The sequence below is a fragment of the Erinaceus europaeus genome, chromosome 7, assembly GCF_950295315.1.
Source record: "Erinaceus europaeus chromosome 7, mEriEur2.1, whole genome shotgun sequence".
Taxonomy (NCBI): Eukaryota; Metazoa; Chordata; class Mammalia; order Eulipotyphla; family Erinaceidae; genus Erinaceus; species Erinaceus europaeus.
In genome coordinates this window covers 116,262,070-116,282,502 of record NC_080168.1, presented here as the reverse complement: position 1 = coordinate 116,282,502, position 20,433 = coordinate 116,262,070, and the positions used below count along the sequence as shown (strand labels likewise).

General features: G+C 42.6%; 1 protein-coding gene across 1 annotated transcript; it reads left to right on the top strand.

Moving 5' to 3' along the window:
- The first annotated feature begins 16,510 nt into the window (after nucleotides 1–16,510).
- On the top strand, nucleotides 16,511–17,443 carry LOC103107439 (olfactory receptor 8S1-like). The gene has a single exon (XM_007516239.1). It carries the CDS (start codon nucleotides 16,511–16,513, stop codon nucleotides 17,441–17,443), a length of 933 nt encoding a protein of 310 aa, XP_007516301.1.
- Nucleotides 17,444–20,433: the final 2,990 nt, after the last annotated feature.

The following is a 20,433-nucleotide window of genomic DNA, read 5'->3' as shown; positions in this document are numbered from 1 at the left end:
AACTCCACACAATTCCCAACACCCAATCCCCATAACCCACCCCCTCCCATGGTAGCTTTCCCATTCTCTATCCCTTTGGGAGCATGGACCCAGGGTCGTTGAGGGTTGCAGAAGGTAGAAGGTCTGGCTTCTGTAGTTGCTTCCCCGCTGAACATGGGCGTTGACTGGTCGGTCCATACCCCCAGTCTGCCTCTCTCTTTCCCTAGTAGGGTGTGACTCTGGGGAAGCTGAGCTCCAGGACACATTGGTGGGGTCTTCAATCCAGGGAAGCCTAGCCAGCATCCTGGTGGCATCTGGAACCTGGTGATTGAAAAGAGAGTTAACATATGAAGCCAAACAATTTGTTGAGCAATCATGGATCCCAAGCTTGGAATAGTGGAGAGGAAGTGTTAGGGAGGTACTCACTGCAAACTCTAGTGTAGTCCTGCTTTCAGGTATATATTTTGCAGTAGTTTATGGATACGTGTGCACATAAGCTCTCTCTCACAGAAACTGGTGTATATCTAGGTTATGGGACTTTGTTAGAAAGTGAACTACCTGAGATGAAATTAGAGTGTACTATAAAAGGAAAGGTCTCACCCGAGTAATGAAGCTGAAGGGTTGTCATTCCACACGTGAAGTCTCTGGATACATTCTGAGGTGAAGCATGTTGAGGTAGCAATCGTTGCTTTGGTTAGGTTGTGATCGGCAGATGCAATGTTATTTGGTTTGGATTGGGAGATGCATACGGGAAAGTGGGTCCTATCCAAGGGTTCCAGGACTGGGGGAAGTAGGGGCTCTATAGTGAAGATGTGAGGTTCCTGCTGTCTTAGGGTTCAAAAAGACAATCAATAGTTAATATTATCATCACATTATTTGTTAATTGGGTTAACTTTGAAAAGTCCCTTTGTTATGGTTTGCTGGACAGTACCCAGTATCTTGTATATAGCTGTGCTATTGGAAGCTTCTAATCTACTTGGTCTAGGCTTTTGAGAGAGTCCGCATATCAAATACATAGCCTATATATTAAAAAGATTCAGTTTTTCTTTTGAGAAACTTTGAGACATACAATTGATTTTCCCCTCATATTAATTAGCTACTGATTTATATGCCTACATTTTGCTAAGAGTGTACATAAACACCATTCCCACCACCAAAGGACTGTGACCCATCCCTCCCGCCCACTCCCACCCCCCACTGGCCCAGGAAGCTACATGCCTACCCCTCACCACTGGGTTTTTACTTTGGTGCCCTACTTATCACTGTCATATTTTAACAAGTTTTACGACGTATGCTCTATATTTTTCTGATGCATGTTTTGGGGAGTCTTACTGTCCTTTTCCTGTGTTTCTAATATTTGCTCTTTAAATCTCACTGAAGTAATATTGGTTTATAGGATTATTGAGGTGTCTAGAATGCAGCACAGTAATTCAACTTCTGTACCCTAATCAGCACCAAAACTCTGGTGCCAGTCCGCCCACACACAGCTTCCCTTACCCATTTCACGCCCCTCCCCGCCAGCTCCTCTCCTCTGCTAGCCGCCTACCTGATTCTCACCTGGATACTTTGTTTCTTTACACTCCGCTTATGAACAAAATCAAACAGCATTTTGTCTTTGCCTGATGTATCTCACTTAGCATAATATCCTCAACGTCTCTCCGCATTCTCACAAATGACGAAATTTCCTTTCTTATGGCTAGGCTGTTTTCCGTTATGTATTTAGACATACGCACACGCATACACATTGTGAGCATCACTGTATCTATTCATCTGTCTTCAGCTTTACTTATTTCCATAGCTTAGTTTTTGCAAACAGTGCTGATTTGTAATTTTTTTATATTTAATCGAAATATTTATTGATTTTTGGGTAAAGACATAGAGAAATTGAGAGGGAAAGGGACAAAGGAGAAAGGGAGAGAAGAAAGAGGAAGAGAAAGAGAGAGAGATTCCTGCAGTACAGCTTCATCCCTTATGAAGCATGCCCCCTGTAGGTGGGGAACAAAGGCTTGAATCAGTGTCCTTGTGCATTGCAATGTGTGTGCTCCATGACCCAGCCCCGTTGATATTTAATTTACATGAAAGAAAAGACCTGCTCAGTTCTTGTTCTCACATGTTAACTACATTTTATCACTAATTTACAGTGTTTGCATGTTTTAAATTCCCATGCATTTTAATTTTCACTCTTTTCTGTTATAAATTACTATTGAGTCATATACTAATTAACACTGACACTGTCTTCCCTTTTGGAGGGGATTTGTATTTGTCCTGCTTGCTGTTTGTTTGTTAATGCTTAAACGTGGATTCACTATATCAGTTTCCAGGCCCCTAAAGTTTTCTCCCTCTCCCACCCCCAGAGTCCTTTGATTTGTGTAATACACCATGTCCAGTCCACGTTTCACTTTGTGCTCTCCCTCTTTGTCTCTATTTTTTTAGATCTTTATTTTTTAAATATTTATTTATTTATCCCCTTTTGTTGCCTTTGTTATTTTATTGTTGTAGTTATTATTGCCGTTGTTATTGATGTCGTCGTTGTTGGATAGGACAGAGAGAAATGAAGAGAGGAGGGGAAGACAGAGAGGGGAAGAGACAGACACCTGCAGACCTGCTTCACGGCCTGTGAAGCGACTCCCCTGGACATGGGGAGTCGGGGACTCAAACCGGGATCCTTATGCCGGTCCTTGCGCTTTGCGCCACGTGCGCTTAACCTGCTGCACTACTGCCCGACTCCCCCTCCCTGTCTCTAATAAATCTCATTAGTACCTGAGATCATTTAGTATTTATTCTTTTCCTTTTGGCTTATCTCACTCATTATTTACATTTGCTGTGTGTAAATTACAGTTAAATAATAAAATATCAAAAGTAGATCAACTTTCCAAATAAAATGATTATATTTCCTTATTTATACTTGTAAGCTTGTTATCTATAAAAAGTTTCGTATGAACTCTCTGTCCTCAGTTAAGCCACTGCCATAATACCAAAAGTGATATAAATGTTCTCCCATTACTTCCAAGATTCAATACCTAATTTTCAACTATTATCCAGTGCCATTAAACACACCCCTCACTTGAAAGAAAAAAAGAAAATTCCCTATAGACTTTTTTTTCGGCCTTTTACCACAATTCAATTTCTTTATTTCATATGTTGTTCCAAGTTATATCAGGGTAGACTTTCACTATGATGAGCAATACTCAATTAAAAAATCTTTGAGCATGGAGTTTTCTCTATTTCTTTATTATGCCCAGTGTCTAAATTACCAGGTCAAATGTTGTGAATGCCACTAGCCATTAAGATTCTCAGATCTATGTAATTCACGTGCTATAGGGCGAAAACCCACTAAGAAGTAACTCCAGACATTCATGGATTTTTGTTTTTCACTCTCGCATTACCTCAAATCCTAAAACATTTCTCCTAAAGTCCCATGTACATGTGCTCCACGGTTTCTTTACTGTAACCACTTGTCAACTTTTGAATGTGTTTTATCACTGAGGGCAAATGCATTCTTAGATTGCTATCTCTTGTTTCTAACGAAACAGCATGCAATCTAGAGTCACGTGATTCCATAACACTCTATCTTATAGCCAGTAGCTCTCAGTAGTAAACAGAACATATTTAGTTACTGACTTGTTCTAGAAGCAGTGAGACATGTAATCTCATCATTTCCCTAAATCAAAGTGCTATAATTGTGTCAGGGATAGTCGAATCTACCCTGTGATGGTTATATAATAATGTATAGTAGGGGCCAGGCAATGGTGCGCCTAGATGAGTGCATAAGGACCTGGGTTCAAGCCCCCACTCCCTACCAGCAGGGAGCTCATTTCATGGGCAGTGAAGGAGATTGCTAAGTCTCTTTCTCTCTACTCCCCTTTCAATTTCTCTATGTCCTATCAAATAAATATTGAGGGGGGAAAAAAAGAGAAAAGAATGATTGCTGGGAGGGATAGATTCATGGTACTAGCACCAAGTCCCAGTAATAACCCTGGTGGTAATATAAAAATAATTATTAATTAATGGATTTAAAAATAATAATTTAGGCTGGATGGAGGCACACCTGGTTGAGTGCACATATGTGCAAGAATCCAGGTTTAAGCCCCTGGTACCCACCTGCAGGGGGAAAGCTTTGAGGATGGTGAAGCAGTGTTGCAGGTGTCTCTCTGTCTCACTCCTTCTGTAACTCCCCCCTTCCCTCTCAATTTCTGGCTGTCTCTTTCAAATAAATTAATTAAATAAAATAATTTTAAATAATAATAATTCACAGTAACAGTCTCCCACATTGCAAAAGCCACATATAACTGGAACCATAAGGCTTCACAAATGAAAAGGATGCCTCTATAATGTTCCTATTTATCTCTTTTAAAAAATGCATTTATTCAGCTGGGGCCCTATTTGGGGAGTCCTGAGATTCCCAAACAGACATGATGGGTCTAGACCTCAAATAAACCCCTCTCTCCATTGTTACTCATCATTTCTATCAGGAACAAAAAAATAGACCCCTTTGTGGGCCCCCATAGGACCTTGCCCTCAACTTGGATCAACAATGGTAGAGAATGTTCATCCTCCAAAGGGAGGCTGGACAACATACTCTATGTTTCACCTGAGGAAGATGGGTCCTGATATTGGGGCAGCTTGGAACATTCCAGCTTATGACCACAGAATGTGAGCTCAGATCTACAGGGATACAGAGGTCACATAGGCTCCTAAGCTGAATATGGGCCCCAGATCACATCAAATCAGTGGGGTTTACAGTCAACAATATTTATACACCTTTCCCATATTTGGGAGCCACTCTCTTCCTTGATCTAGCTCTGGTCCTTCTGCCAGCCATGACATAATCTACCCAGACAATAATTAGGATTCACCTGCATATGAGATTTCAGCCTCAGAGGAAAAAAAAAAACAAAAACACTAGTACAGCCACAGGCCCTTTGGAATATAACTAAAATATGCCTACTAGCTATCTACAAAATGGAGGACCCCCCCCCCCAACTCTTCATCTGCACTATTCCAGTCTTTAGGTCCATGATTGCTCAACAATTTGTTTGCCTTTGTATGTTAACTCTATTTTCAACCACCAGGTTCCAGATGCTAGCATGATGCCAACCAGACTTCCCTGGACAGATAACCCCACCAATGCCTCCAGTTCTATAGCCTAAGGATGACACATTCACTACAAAGTACTAGCTGCTTTACTGCAGCTGGAAGATAAGAACCATCTTCTGTTTTCCATTTTGCTGAGATTTCTTTGGCCACTAACTGAAAGACCTCTGGATATTTAAGTACTTCAGTTTAAAGTAAGAAAAGGATCACTTACAAAATGAATACAGGCCATGCAATATTACAGTTCTGTAGTTTCTTAAGATTATAGATCTTGTAAAGAAACTACACAGTAACTATTATCTCTGGAATGTGTGGCTTCCTTTTTCATTGTGTAGTAGGACTTAAAAATCTGTATTAGAATTTTTATAATTCACCTTTTTTTTGCATCAAGTACCAAAAAACACACTTTTAAAATTCACCTTTTTACAGCTACAGAATATTTTTATTCATATGCAGAATATAGAGAATTAATCATATGAATGTGAAAAAAATGTCAACCTATATCCAAAATTGTGGGAGAATTATAATGGATATCTATGGGGTGGGGATGGGGACACAGACCTTTGGTGATGGGAGTAGTGAAAAAAAAAAAAAAAAGACTATCCTGTAAAGCACTACTCAATGAAGCTCTAAAGTTAAAAGAAAAAAATCACCTTTTTGGGATTGTAAATTGCACATTTTTAAATGCTGAAAATATAAAAGCTAGCATGATGCCGACCAGACTTCCCTGGACAGATAACCCCACCAATGTGTCCTGGAGCTCCGCTTCCCCAGAGCCCCACCCTACTAGGGAAAGAGAGAGACAGGCTTCCCAGCCTGTCTGGTTGATGGGTCAACCTGTCAAAGCCCATGTTCAGTGGGGAAGCAATTACAGAAGCCAGAACTTCCACGTTTTGTATCTCACAATGATCTTGGGTCCATACTCCTAGAGCGTTAAAGAATAGGAAAGCTATCAGGGGAGGGGATGGGATACGGAGGTCTGGTGTGGGAATTGTGTGAAGTTGTACCCCTCTTATCATGTGGTTTTGTCAATGTTTCCTTTTTATAAATAAAAAATTAAATAAGAAAATGCATCTATTACCCAGACATACAGTGGTAGTAAAACCACACACAGTTGTGACTAATTCTCCTCTTTATCTGCATGTTCCAGGCTGTAGGTTACTGTGGAGAAGGCAGCCTGTTGAGTTCCAGCTGCAGGCTCCTTACTCTTTCACCTGTACTTGGAACATGGTCTTCATCCTTCCCCAAGTCTGTCCCAGTGTTACAGAAATATCCAAATGTTACAACTCAAGAGTGTTACAGCTCCAGTGCGCTTCAGCTCTAGGGTGCAGCAGGTCCAAAGGACAAGCCTGAGGCCAAGACGGCATGGAGGGTAGAAAGATACTTTATTACTCCCTGGCAGGCAGAATCTAGGGGACTCCTTCCTCAAACCCTGCGTAGCCTGTTGATTGGTTACAGGGTGGTTTTGGAAAAGGTACATTTTGATTGGTTACAAGGTGCACTAAGCAGGTGTGCTCAGGTACCAGGGTAATGTGCAAATGGTTGGTGACATTGTGAGTCATCAAAGTACGGGTAAAAGGAAGATGGGGTGGATTGGTTACATTCCACACCCACTCTGGGCCACCAAGGTGCAAGTGAATGCAAAATGAAAGATACCATTTGGTTGGCTGCATTCTGCAAAAGGAAAAGATTAAACCTGATTGGTTAACATTTCTAGTCCCCTAGGTTTGCTGAAATTGGTTGGGCAGACCGCCTGTCTGTCCACTCTGGAGTTGGGGAACATTTCATTTCACCAGCACCTTCAGTCCCTGAGATAAAATGTGTGTTGGGGAGCACCCAGTGACACATGTGACTAAACCCAGTGAACCTCAGTAAACTCTACAAGCCAGGTGAAGCACTGGTTTACAAAGTCATATTCAATGGTACCTCAGTACTTGTAATTAATTGGTTCCAGAAGGGACAAATGACAAAACCAGCAAACACACACATTTTTCGCATAAGGTCAGCAGTGAAAACTGAACTTATCCATGTATGTTCTTATTTATATATTCATTGGGTAGAGACAGAGAGAAACTGAGAGAGGAGGAGAAGGTACATAGGGAGGGAAACAGAGACCCCTGCAGCCCTGCTTCACCACTCTCGAAGCTTTCCCCCCTGCAGATGGGGACCTGGGGCTTGAACCCGGCTCCTTGCGCACTGTAATGTGTGCACTCAACCAGGTGCGCCACCACTTGGCCCCGAAATTATCCATTTCTGAACCCCAGAAACTTAACATTTCACTTGGCAATTTATAAATTAATAGGGTTGTTTTTGATACCAAACCTTGAAACTAAACAGACACGAGCCAGGCAATGTGCACCCAGTAGAGTGAAAGCATAGCTATGCTCAAGGAACAGAGTTCAAGCCCCCAGCCCCCACCTCCAGCGGAAACTTCACAAATGGTGGGAAGATGCTGCAAGTTTCTTTTTCTCTCCCTCTCTGTTCTCTATTTCTCTCGGTCTCTATTTAAAAAAAGGGGGGGCGGTAAAACCATGGGGAGCAGTGGAGTCACCTTGTAATTACTAAGCCCCCCAAAAAAACCTGGTGGTAAAATAATAATAAACAAGCAAACAAACAAATAAATAAATAAATAAATAAATAAGCAAACAAAAAACGGTGTGTTGCACCCGAAGTGAAGGACTGGTGGGTGTGGAAGGAGGGGCAGGGCTCTCAGGTCCTGGTGCACAAGGCGGAGGAGACCCAGGTGGCGGTGAGGATATTTTGCAGAAAACTGAGAAATAGTACACAGCAGGTCTGCAGGTGTCTATCTTTCTTTCCCCCCCCCCGTCTTCCCCTCCTCTCTCCATTTCTCTCTGTCCTATCCAACAACGATGATATCAGTAACTGCAACAATAAAACAAGGACAACAAGATGAAATAAATAATTTTTTTTTAATTTAAAAAAAAAACAGAACACCGAGGCTTCAGGAAACACCAGATGTGGGTCTGGGAAAGCCACGTGGCAAAGCCGCGTGTGGGACTTTCTCGAAAGACCTGGTGGGAACCTTTCCACAGTCAGAGAACAGAAAGAGCCATGTGAGCACTTGCGAAGGGCCGGAGACCCAGAACACCTTGCCAGCCTCACCACTTGCGGGGGAACCGCGGGAGCAGGGCACAGCAGGCACAAGGCACACCCCACAGCGGTGGTGGGTACATGGAGCACCTGAGGCCACACGGCATAGTGCACAGCCAGCACCGCCTCCTCCTGGCTCACATACTGGCAGCCAGGTGGCACCAGGCGGCCCAGTTCCCCATATTGTTGTGGCCTAGAGGACATTAGAGAAAGGGGCTATGTCTCGGGCTGGGCAGTGAGCGTGCCAAACCCGGGAGGCTGCTACCTCTGGATGTTACCCAGGAAGCAGTGGATATGGAACTGGAGCCGGGAGCCCATGCCAGATGGCATTTGCTCAGCCCATTTCCTGGTTCCTCCGGTCTTCCAGGCACTGCACCCACCAGGCACCACAGCATCCTGCAGGCAAGCACCTCAGTTCCCAGCCACCTTCAGTGCCACAGCTGGGAGACAGACATTAGTTCTGAAACATTTTTCCTTGTTGAAATGCTTTGAATACTGAATTAAACAGGTTTCAACACCACTGAGTGCCAAAGAAAGTTCCAGAGTCTGCACAGTATAATATTTTAAAGAATTTGAGGGTAGCTACGTATGCAAAATGATCTTGCATTTAACCACCTAAGAGAAAACCTCCGAATTAAGCTCTGTTGATATCAAAACGGTGAATTACTCTTTTTCTTATGTCTTCCCTACCTTCAATGTCTGGCAGACAGTTTCTCTTTTATATATGTAATTTTTTATTAATGATTTAATAATGACTGACAAGATTGTGGTATAAGAGGGGAACAATTCCCACCACTAGAGTTTCATACCCCATCCCTTCCATTGGAAGTTTCCATATTCTTTTTTTTTTCCTTCTAGGGTTATCGCTTGGTGCCTGCACTATGAATCCACTGCTCCTGGAGTCCATTTTTCCCCATTTTTGATGCCCTTGTTGTTGTTATTGCTTTTGGATAGGACAAAGAGAAATTGAGAGGGGGGAGACAGAGAAGAGGAGAGAAAGACACCTGCAGACCTGCTTCACCGCTTGTGAAGCAACTCCCCTGCAGGTTCCCACCTGCCAGGGGCTCGAACTGGGATCTTTAACACTTGTCCTTGTACTTCACTTAACCTGCTGCACTACAGCCCAGCCCCCAAGTTATCCTATCCTTTATCTCTCTGGGAGGATACACCAAAGATCTTTATGGGGTGCAGAAGGTGGGAGGTCTGGCTTCTATAATTGCTTCTCTGCTGAACATAGGCATTGGCAGGTCAATCTATACCCCCAGCCTTTTTCTGCCTTTCCCTACTGGGGTAGGGCTCTGGAGAGGTGGGGTTCCAGGACACACTGGTGAAGTCCTCTGCCCAGGAAAGGCAGTTGGCACCATGTAAGCATCATCAACTTTATGGCTGAAAAGCATTAAGATAAAGCAGAACAATTTGGTTAATAATCAGGAGCCTAAAGGTAAAAGTGGAGCAGATGAAATTTTGGGTCTTCATGTTGGAAGGAGCTAGGAAGTCTATGTTAGGTCATTTCCAAGGGGCCCGTGCTTTACTGATTTCTGCCTGAGCCTGACAGTTAAGCTGCAGGTGGGCTAGGAGTGTTGTCTGGGAAGCTGGTGCCAGAGCAGAAGATAGGGCTGGATCAGGGCAGAGAGTAGCTCCCAATATGAGGAAAGTATAGAAATACCATTAACTGTAAACCCCATCGATCTGACCTTGGGCCCATGTCTATTTATATTTAGCACAAGAGCCTGTATGTATTTGTAACCTCTGTATCCCTGTCAGTCTGATGGCAGACAGTTTCTGATTCTACCTGGGAAGCCTGTGAGGTTGTAACTGCTGAGTTACAACCTCAGAGCAGAACGTAAAGTGGATGGAATTGGAGAAGATAATGCCAGTGAAGCAAGTACGGAGGTGAAGGGCAGCTACAGAGTGGTTCCACTCTTAGATATAGACAGCTGAACATGCAAAGGTGAAAAAAGCAAAATGCCAACCTACTTTCAAGACTGTGGGAAAACTATAGTGGTTATCTATGGAGGTGGGGATGAGGATAGAGACCTTTGGTGATGGGAGTGGTGAAACAATAAATAAATAAATAAATAAATAAATAAATAAATAAACCTCTGTGCTATATAGCTCCTGGCCAAAAAGAAAAATAGCAGAACAAGTTTATGATTTTCAAGCATCCATAAACAGAAAAACAAAGTTGCAGACACCTGTCACAGAGAGATGAGAAATTATACCTAATGTTGGTAAGTGTACAGTAAACCATTAATGCCCCCAATAAAATGATATAAAGAATAATTTTTTAAAAAAGAACAAAAAATGCATTACACAAAGGTTCTGAAGTAAGGCCTAATCTTGCAGAAGAGTAACAGATGTTAAGGGCAAATGTAGATTAAAAATAGGAAATCTACTGGTGTATTGCACCAAAGTAAAAAACTCTGGAGTGAAGTGGGAGGTTCAGGTACTGGAACATTGCCGCGGACCACCACAGTGGATGAGCAGCAGGAGGGTCAGGGGCCTCGAAGGCAACCTCCCCGGTGGGTCAGGAGTCGGCGCGAGGGAGAATAGATAGACACCACACTCTATTGGAGGGTGAATCTGGACTCATTTTAATAGTGAAACTGCATTAGCTTTTATACTTTTTTCAGGTTACATTCAGGTTGCCTAAGCAACTAGCTCATAAGGAAGTAGCAATAAGCATTATAGTCTTGTGGCTTTGGCAGAATATGTTACTCCCCTATTTCTGTAAAGAATGGTACAATGCTTAGTATCGCCCTGTCCTCAGGGGAGGTCATACCCAGAATTGTTTTTGACGTTTGCTGAGGGCTATCTCTACCATTAATCTTCTATGGGGGAGATACGGATCTTTGCCTAGTCGTGGACCACTGCTCATCTAGGTCTGGTACAGTTTAACTATTAATCTTTCTTTGTTTCAATACATCAACTTGTACCTGGGAGGCCTCAATCTCTGTATTCTTTCTTTGAGGGGCAGGTAATAACATGACTTCTTTTGTCCGTCTATGTTGACCCAGCTTCCCCACTTTCATAATGTAACTTTCAAATATGCCCCTGTGTAAGGGAGAGGGGGTGCTTCTGACTCTCCATTCCCACCAGGCACTGCCAAAGCACTATTAATCAATTGTGACAGTATAATTATTTGTAGCAATAACGGGGGGAGAATGCGTCGACCCATTCTCGTCCTTTCTGCCCAGCTTCTTTGAAGTCTGAATGCAGGTCCAGAGGAGATGACCCTGTCAGGATCCCCGGTGAACTTTGATGGGGCGCCACAGAACATGATGACAGAGGAGGACCTAGTGGGGGTTGTGTTGTTATGTGGAAAACTGGGAAATGTTACATATGTGCAGACTATTATATTTTACTGTTGACTAGAAACCATTAATCCCCCAATAAAGAAATGTAAAAGAAAGAGAGAGAGAGAGATCTAATTCTGCCTCTTGAAACTAAAGGAAGAGAATTATCTTCCCTTCCTTTTCTTAAAGTATTGCTCTAGGCCCAGTGAAATCCTTTACTTGAACAGTGCTCTACTTTTCCATGTGTTCAAGCCCAGCCTCCACATACTGAAGGAAAAGAAAATTTAAAATGCCTCCTCCACACACCATTTCTTAGAGTCCTTAAACATGATATTCAGTGTGTCCAGGTGGTGTATTTGGTGCTAATTCTCATCCTAGGGCACAGTTTTAACACAAAACTTTCAATAGACCATACTTGGTGCAATCATCTGAAACTCTTACAAATTTAGCTTTTCTAATTAATGAGTATCAAATTGGGCTTCAAACTATGACTCCAGGGAATAAAGCAGATTGGCTGTGATATCTCCTGGGCTACCAGGTTCAGCTAGTCTGTGACTGACTGCCTCCTCTCTCATGCTCTTCTGCAGGGCTTTAGTGAGAATGGCTCCCGCCACATGCACCCCTATGACAGCAATTAAAATCGAAGAGGACATTAAATAAAGGGATGTCTTGTGGTTAGACCTAACATCATAGGAAGGAATTTTCTCAGATATTTTGTTGAGGACTCATTGTTACTGAGTTCATGGAAGTGCAATAGCAGGAGAGAAAGCAGGGGCAAGCCAGAGTGCAGGGGGATGCATGCCTGGAAGCTTCCACCTTAAACAGTACTTATCTCTGGGTTTATTCATTTTCTACAATCACAGTGGGAGGAGGACTGTTGGTCATTCCTGTGACAAGAGCGTAGAAATGGTAGTTTCCATGGACAGGGAGACTATTCCATTGAAGTGAAAAACCACCATGAAAAACACCAACACAACAAGAAACGTGAGTCATAAAAAAGAAATTTTTAAAAAGAAGTCTGGGACTCGGTAATGTTCATTTCGTTCCTTCTCTCTCTTTCCTCGCCCCGGTTTTTCTTTCTTCTACATCAGCCTTCTTTACCTGTCTTTTCGTCAGCTTCCTGTCTAATGGAGGCTGAATTGCCCTGACTTACAAATCACATTTCTTAAGTGAGGGAGCCTCTGTCCTCAGTGATTCTGAGTAGCTACTTGTGGAGAACTCGCTGCTCTCAGTCTTAAGCTGAGCACTGGCATCTGGCGCTTCTTGCATCCTGGGTTCAGATTCTGCACTAGTCCTTGCTCTACGCTGTGTGACAAAGCCTGAAAGCACAAAAGTCAAAGTAATGGGGAGATTACAGCTGAGTAGAGTAGAGTCTACCAAAGTCTCCGCCGGAGTAGACAGTCAATAATACCAGCCCAGGGGGAAATGCTCTTCTTCTCCGATGCCAAAGTGCACGTACAGCATAGGTCATTCTTTTTCCTTCTTTCTGCCAACACTAACTTTCCTTCACCTTGACACATACTGACAATGTGAAGCACACAGAGAGATGTGGGAGTATAAACAAAAGGGCCTGAATTCAAACCAATCTTGTAAATTTCTCTCCAACCTCCGTCCCTTCTCCCCAATCCAGGTGCCTATCTATCTACCCAAGGTCTTTCTGCCGCTTTATACTGAGTATCTGAATGCCTTCCCCTGAGTATCTGAATTCCTTCCCCACCGCACTAAACAATCTCACATTCAGTAAATGAAGGAAACACTGGACCTCTCCTGCTCTTCCCATTCTCAGAAAGCAACCAGTTAACTAGCATTCTGAAATTAAATCAAAGTCTGACTAGCCTGACTTAAAATGCTTCGTCTGTCTTTTGTCTCCTCCTCTAAGGAATGATACTAAAGAATGTCTCCTGCAACAAGATGGGTCAATGACAGGTTGTGGGAACCGAATCCCAGCTCTTTCAGTCTCTGTTTCTTGACAAAGTTACCTGATTTTTCTGTGTCTTAGTTCCTCATCTATAGAAACGTTCAGTGTTTTACAAGGAAATGAAATCACATAGACTTCCTCTGTCCCACTGATTAGTCACATGAGTCCAAAATCTTGGAACCAATTTTTGGAATTTGAATCCTTAAATGATAGGTCTCTAATACCTTCTATAATGACCTGTTTATTCTCAAATACAGTTAGAAACACTAATTGTGGGGCTGGGTGGTGGCGCAACTGGTTGAGCGTACATGTTACAACGCACAAGGACCTGGGTTCGAGCCCCCAGTCCCCACCTGCAGGGGAAAAACTTTGCAAGTGGTGAAGCAGGGCTGCAGGTGTCTCTCTGTCTCTCTCCCTCTCTATCTCCCCCTTCCCTCTTGATTTCTGGCTGTCTCTATCCAATAAATAAAGATAATTTTAAAAATCTTTAAAAATAAATAAAATATTAATAAAAGAAGAACTGTTGTTGGACAGTATCGCACCAAAATAAAAGACTCTGGGGTGGGTGGGTGGGGAGAATACAGGTCCATGAAGGATGATAAATGACGTAGTGGGGGTTGTATTGTTAAATGGGAAACTGGGGAATGTTATGCATGCACAAACTATTGTATTTACTGTTGAATGTAAAACATTAATCCCCCAATAAAGAAATAAATTTAAAAAAAGAAGCACTAATTGTTACCAGGTATACTTTTAAAAGTTAATAAAAAGTGACTGAACCAATAATCTCGCTAAGTCATTCTGAAAGTTCCTAACACTTGGGAAGATTTTTAGTTTATAGGAGTGATAGAGATTATTGTGCTAGACACTGAGATAGGGGGAGGGCAGAACAGGGGCAGGGAAAGATCTATGAAAGATTAAAAAAAGAAGAAGAAGAAGTAGAAGAAAAGAAAGACTCAGGATTAAGGTGGAAAAGTCTTCAGACCATAAAAGGAAAGAAAAAAAACACAGCAGTCTGAGGAGAGCTTCAGAGTGCAGTGCGGAAGTGCCAAAGATTAGCCGAACACAGCCGGAGGTCTGGAGCAAGTCTCGTCCACTAGAGAAGACTGAAATGCCCAAGGCATAGTATTCGGGGCATGTTCCCTCACTGATTACCTGGCAAGACTCTTGACAACAGCTAAAACTGCCACTGACCTTAAAGATGCTGCCGCTGGACAATGTCTGCAAATTGCATTCTTGTAGCTGAACAAAATATTCTTTTTTTTTAAGGTAGATGCAAGTGGAGCACCACAGATTTTTTTTATTGTTGTTGTAGTTATTATTGTTGTTGTTATTGATGTCATTGTTGTTGGATAGGGCAGAGAGAAATGGAGAGAGGAGGGGAAGACAGAGAGGGGGAGAGAAAGATAGAGACCTGCAAACCTGCTTTACCGCCTGTGAAGTGATTCCTCTGCAGGTGGGGAGCCAGGGACTCAAACCGGGATCCTTATGCCATTCCTTGCGCTTTGCACCACGTGCGCTTAACCAACTGTGCTTCCGCCCGACTCCCAAGCAAGATATTTTGAATGGAGCTGATGGACACTCAGAAGCAAGAATTCTATTCCATGTGGATTCATGCATTCACCATATACATCACAACATTGAGGCCCAGCGAGTAAAAGATAGCCAGCTATAACATTGTCTTAATGCCACATGTAATATAAGACTTGAAAGTCATGTCTTATATTATATTATACCAAAGTAAAGAAGTATGTGGCACCTTGGAGTCTTATAATATCTAATTATATCAAATAAAGAGGCTGGTAAGATAGCAGTGTAGTATTTCATAGAACTTGCATGTGAGAAATACCTTCTACCCCTAACTCCATCAGTAGGCAGACCTGATTGGTGCTCTGATAAAAAAAAAAAAAAGTAGAATTGGACAAATTATATAGATTTTCTTTGTAAAAATGAGATCCTATTTTAATCTAGCTCCATATCCAATATTTGCACCCAGACACACACCTTTTAATCTTGTCCTCGAAGATCAAATTGATAATATTTATTAATATTAGTGTCAATGTTAGAAAGCTAATGAGAGACAAAATGTTATTACTAAGCAGTTAAAAATCCGTGGCCAGTTTTGAAATAAGGTTTTGAAAAGAGAAGAGAGAAAACAAGTGTTGAAAAAACCCCTAGTTCTACAACAATCTGTGAAACATACACAGAATATCGTCAACAGTACACTGTCAGTCCGAGGAGATAAACTAAATAAGTCATAGATAAAACTTGGGCAAATTAGTAAGTTTCTTCAGCAATTTTAAAGTAGAATATCAGTCACATAGGAATAACAAACAGTAGATTTGAACTAGAACTCCAGAAGGGGGAGGAAGCTTCTAAACAGATAAGATCAAACCTGAAATCTAAATGACTAAGAATATGCAACAAAAAATGGAGAAGCTGAAAAAGCAGAAAACACAAAGCAGAACTTGGACTGGGTTTGGTGTATTGCACCAGTGAAGGACTCTGGGGGTTTGGTGTATTGCACCAAAGTGAAGGACTCTGGGGGGAGGGGGAGGGGGAGGGGGAGGATTCAGGTCCTGGAACATGATGGCAGAGGACCTACAGGAAGTTGAATTGTTATGTGGAGAACTGAGAAATGCTATACATGTACAAACTACTGTATTTTTTTATTTTTATTTATAAAAAGGAAACATTGACAAAAACTACAGGATAAGAGGGGTACAGCTCCACACATTTCCCACCACCAGAACTCCATATCCCATCCCCTCCCCTGATAGCTTTCCTATTTTTTTTAACCCTCTGGGAGTATGGACCCAGGGTCATTATGGGATGCAGAAGGTGGAAGGTCTGGCTTCTGTAATTGCTTCCCCACTGAACATGGGCATTGGCAGGTCCATATTCCCAGCCTGTCTCTGCCTTTCCCTAGTGAGGTGAGGCTCTGGGGAAGTGGGGCTCCAGGACACATTGGTGGGGTCGTCTGCCCAGAGTCCAGTAATCCATTACCCCCATCCCCATTTTAAAAAAAATGGATTCTCACTTCTGCAACTGGGTAGTCAAGAAAAATGTCAAGTCCATTCCTATTATTTTTTTCTAGGAATATCCTCTCTAGATGGCCTTGAGGAACCACAGCACCATCACAGAGTTCATCCTTCTTGGATTGGCTGTTGACCCCAAAGTCCAGGTACTGCTCTTTGTCCTCTTCCTAGGAGTTTATCTCCTGACCGTGATGGGGAACCTGATGATGATGGTGGTCAGAACTGATTCCCGCCTCCACACGCCCATGTACTTCTTTCTGAGCCATCTCTCCTTCCTGGATCTTTGCTTCTCCACAGTCACAGTGCCCAAGCTCCTAGAGAATCTCCTGTCTGAAAGGAAAACCATTTCAAAAGAAGGCTGCCTGGCTCAAGCCTTCTTTGTGCTTGACATTGGAGGGACTGAAATCTTCCTCCTCTCTGCCATGGCCTATGACCGCTATGCCGCCATCTGCCACCCCCTGCTCTATGGTCAGATGATGAGTAACCAGCTGTGTGTGAGGCTGGTGTGGGTATCATGGAGCGTGAGTTTGCTAGATGCAGTTATCAACATCTCCCTGACTGTGAACTTGAACTTCTGTGAGGCCTATATCATCCCCCACTATAGCTGTGAACTTCCTTCTGTGCTCCGTTTGTCCTGCTCTGACGTCTCCAGCAATGTAGTTGTATTGATCATCGCCTCACTACTGCACGGATTCGGTACGTGTTGTCTGATCTTCTTCTCTTACGTCCACATCTTCTCTGCCATCCTGAGCATCAACTCTGTGATGGGCAGAAGCAAGGCCTTCTCCACCTGCTCCTCCCACCTCAGTGTAGTGAGCTTCTTCTATGCCTCAGCATTACTCCGCTATCTCTTACCAACCTCCGGTACGGCTCTAGAACTCGTCTTCTCCATACAGTATGGTGTGATCACTCCCCTCTTGAATCCTCTCATCTACAGCCTGAAAAACAAAGAAGTAAAGGCAGCCATGAGAAGAATCCTGAGGAAATATTTGCAGGGGCACAGCTAGCAATCTGTAAAGACCTGGTATGTTAGGAAACAGCTGCCAGCTTCAGAGTATCTGCTAGGTGGACACTAACATAGCCTGGATGATATCCACTGCTTTACATGTTGAAAGATATCACAGAAAACTTACAAAGGAAGCACAGAGGACTGAGTCATGGTGACAGGTTCAGATTAAATCACACTCAATGGGAGTTGGGCGGTAGAGCAGCGGGGTTAAGTGCACGTGGCGCAAAGCGCAAGGACCAGCGAAAGGATCCCGATTCAAGCCCCCAGCTCCCCACCTGTAGGGAAGTCGCTTCACAAGTGGTGAAGCAGGTCTGCAGGTGTCTATCTTTCTCTCCCCCTCTCTGTCTTCCCCTCCTCTCTCCATTTCTCTCTGTCCTATCCAACAACAACGACATCAGTAATAACTACAACAATAAAAAACAAGGTCAACAAAAGGGAATAAATAAATAAATATTTAAAAAAATTAAATCACTCTCAAAGGCCGATGTGTAAAATATACAGCCACCTAAACCAAAAGTTTTTGTCTTGTAGTTTACTTCTACCCCATTTCATTGGGATTGTATAAAAAATTCCATATACATCTGTATACAAACAGATGTATATGGAATTTTTTCTTCAAATTGAGTATACAAAAAAACACTGAAAACAGTGCAACTTTACCAAACAGTGCTGAATCTCAGGTGAAAGAAGTTACATACTTGGAGGGGTTTGAGATTTGACTGGGAAGATCTTACAGGTAGACAAAAATGCTAAGGATTCTGGACAAAACATCACTAACTGAGTGGCTTGAGTGATACCAAGAACTTTGATATGTGTTTGCTTTTCCATGCATACCAATCACAAAGAAGACTTTTTACACACCACACTAAGGGCTAATAACCAAAATATATAAATTACTCACAAAAGTCAGCAACAATGCCAAATAATAACCAATAATAACGATGATGAAGGAGGAGAAGAACACCTATCACAAGGAGATAATAAATTGTTCTCACAGAAAAACTGTTTTGTAAATCATTCCCCCCAATAAAATGACAAAAGTAAATGTGACAAGATTTGTTCACACGCACCATATGGGAGGTAAAGAAACAGCTTACTAGTAGGACATTTGCTTTGCCGGGTACACGGCCCGGGTTAGAGTCCCACATACTGCACGGAGGGCTGCCACCGCACTGAGGAAAGCTGCCACGCTGCTGTGTCTCACCCTCTCTGTTTGTCTGATTTTGGTCTGAGTGAACTTAAGAAAATGTGTACGCCAAAGGTCCCAGCTATGCCAGAAGGAAATAGTATGGAGATTCTTTTTAAAAAATTAAAGATAAGGGAGTCGGTAGCGCAACGGGTTAAGCGCACTGTAGCGCAAAGCACAAGGACCAGCGTAAGGATCTCAGTTCGAGCCCCTGGGTTCCCACCTACAGGGGAGTCGCTGCACAGGCGGTGAAGCAGGTCTGCTGGTGTCTGTCTTTCTCTCCCCCTCTCTGTCTTCCCCTCCTCTCTCCATTTCTCTCCGTCCTATCTAACAACAATAACAACAACAGTAATAACTACAACAATAAAAAACAACAAGGGCAACAAAAGGGAAAATAAATAAATAAATAAATAAAATATTTAAAATTTTTTTTTTAAAAATTAAAGATAGTGGTCTGGGAAAGTGGTACAGTAGATAAAGCATTGGACTCTCAAGCATGAGGTTCCGAGTTCAATCCCCGGCAGCACATGGACCAGAGTGATGTCTGCTTCTTTCTCTCTGTATCCTCCTGTCTTTTTCATGAATAAATAAATAAGATCTTTAAAAAATTAAAAATTAAAGATAGAAATTTCATGCAGGGGGCAGACAGTGGTGCCACTCTTAAAGTGTCCAAGAGACTATGCACAAGGATCAGGGTTCAAGTCCCTGGCTGCCACCTGCTGTGGGGAAGCTTCACAAGTGGCAGAGTGCACTGCAAGTGCCTCTCTCTCTCCTCTGGCTCTATCATAATTTAATTATTAGATCATGTTATCTCTTCTATCACTCCCTATTTCTCCCTGTACCCGTAACAGTATAAATAAATAAATAAGGAAAATGGCCAGTCGTGTCATAGTGCAGACACCAAACCTCAGAAATAAACCTGGTGGGAAAAGAAAAAAATAATAAAAGAGTGGTCCAGGAGTGGTGCAGTGAACAAAGCACTGGATTCTCAACCACGAGGTCCTGAGTTCAATCCCCAGCAGCACATGTACCAGAGTAATATCTGGTTCTTTCTCTCTCTGCCTATCTTTCTCATAAATAAATAAATTCTTTTAAAAAACAAATAAATAAGGGTTCCAGGCGGTGGTGCAACTGGTTAAGCGCACACATTACAGTGCACATGGACTGAGGTTCAAGCCCCTGGTCCGGGAAAGCTTCACAAGTGGTGAAGCAGGGCTGCAGGTGTCTCTCTGTTTCTCTCCCTCTCAACCTCCCCATCCCCTCTCAATTTCTCTCTGACTCTATCCAATAATAAATAAATAAAATAAAAATAAAAGATTAAATAAATAAATAAATAAAAGAAGAGGGAGCTGGGCGGTGGCAGTGGGTTAAACGCACATGAAGCAAAGCGCAAGGACTGGCCCAAGGATCCCGGTTCGAGCCCCCAGCTCCCCACCTGCAAGGGAGTCGCTTCACAGGTGGTAAAGCAGGTCTGCAGGTGTCTATCTTTCTCTCCCCCACTCTGTCTTCCCCTCTTCTCTCCATTTCTCTCTGTCCTATCCAACAATAATAACTACAACAAGAACACAACAAAAGGGAATAAATAAGTATTAAAAAAGAAAGACATTTGTAAAAATATCTAAAAAAATAAAATAAAATCAACAACAACAACAAAAAAGGAAGTCCTTGCCATTTGCAATAACATGAATAGACCTAGAGGGTATTGTATCTAGTGAACAAAGGCAGGCTGTCTACCTGTGCTAGAGAGCAAAGCCAAAAAAGAAAGATGAAGAAGACTAGAAGACCAATTGGTGACTGCCAGG

Bases quoted from the DNA above. Each gene is read 5' to 3' on its own strand.
- LOC103107439 (XM_007516239.1), top strand. From the start codon at position 16,511: ATGGCCTTGAGGAACCACAGCACCATCACAGAGTTCATCCTTCTTGGA.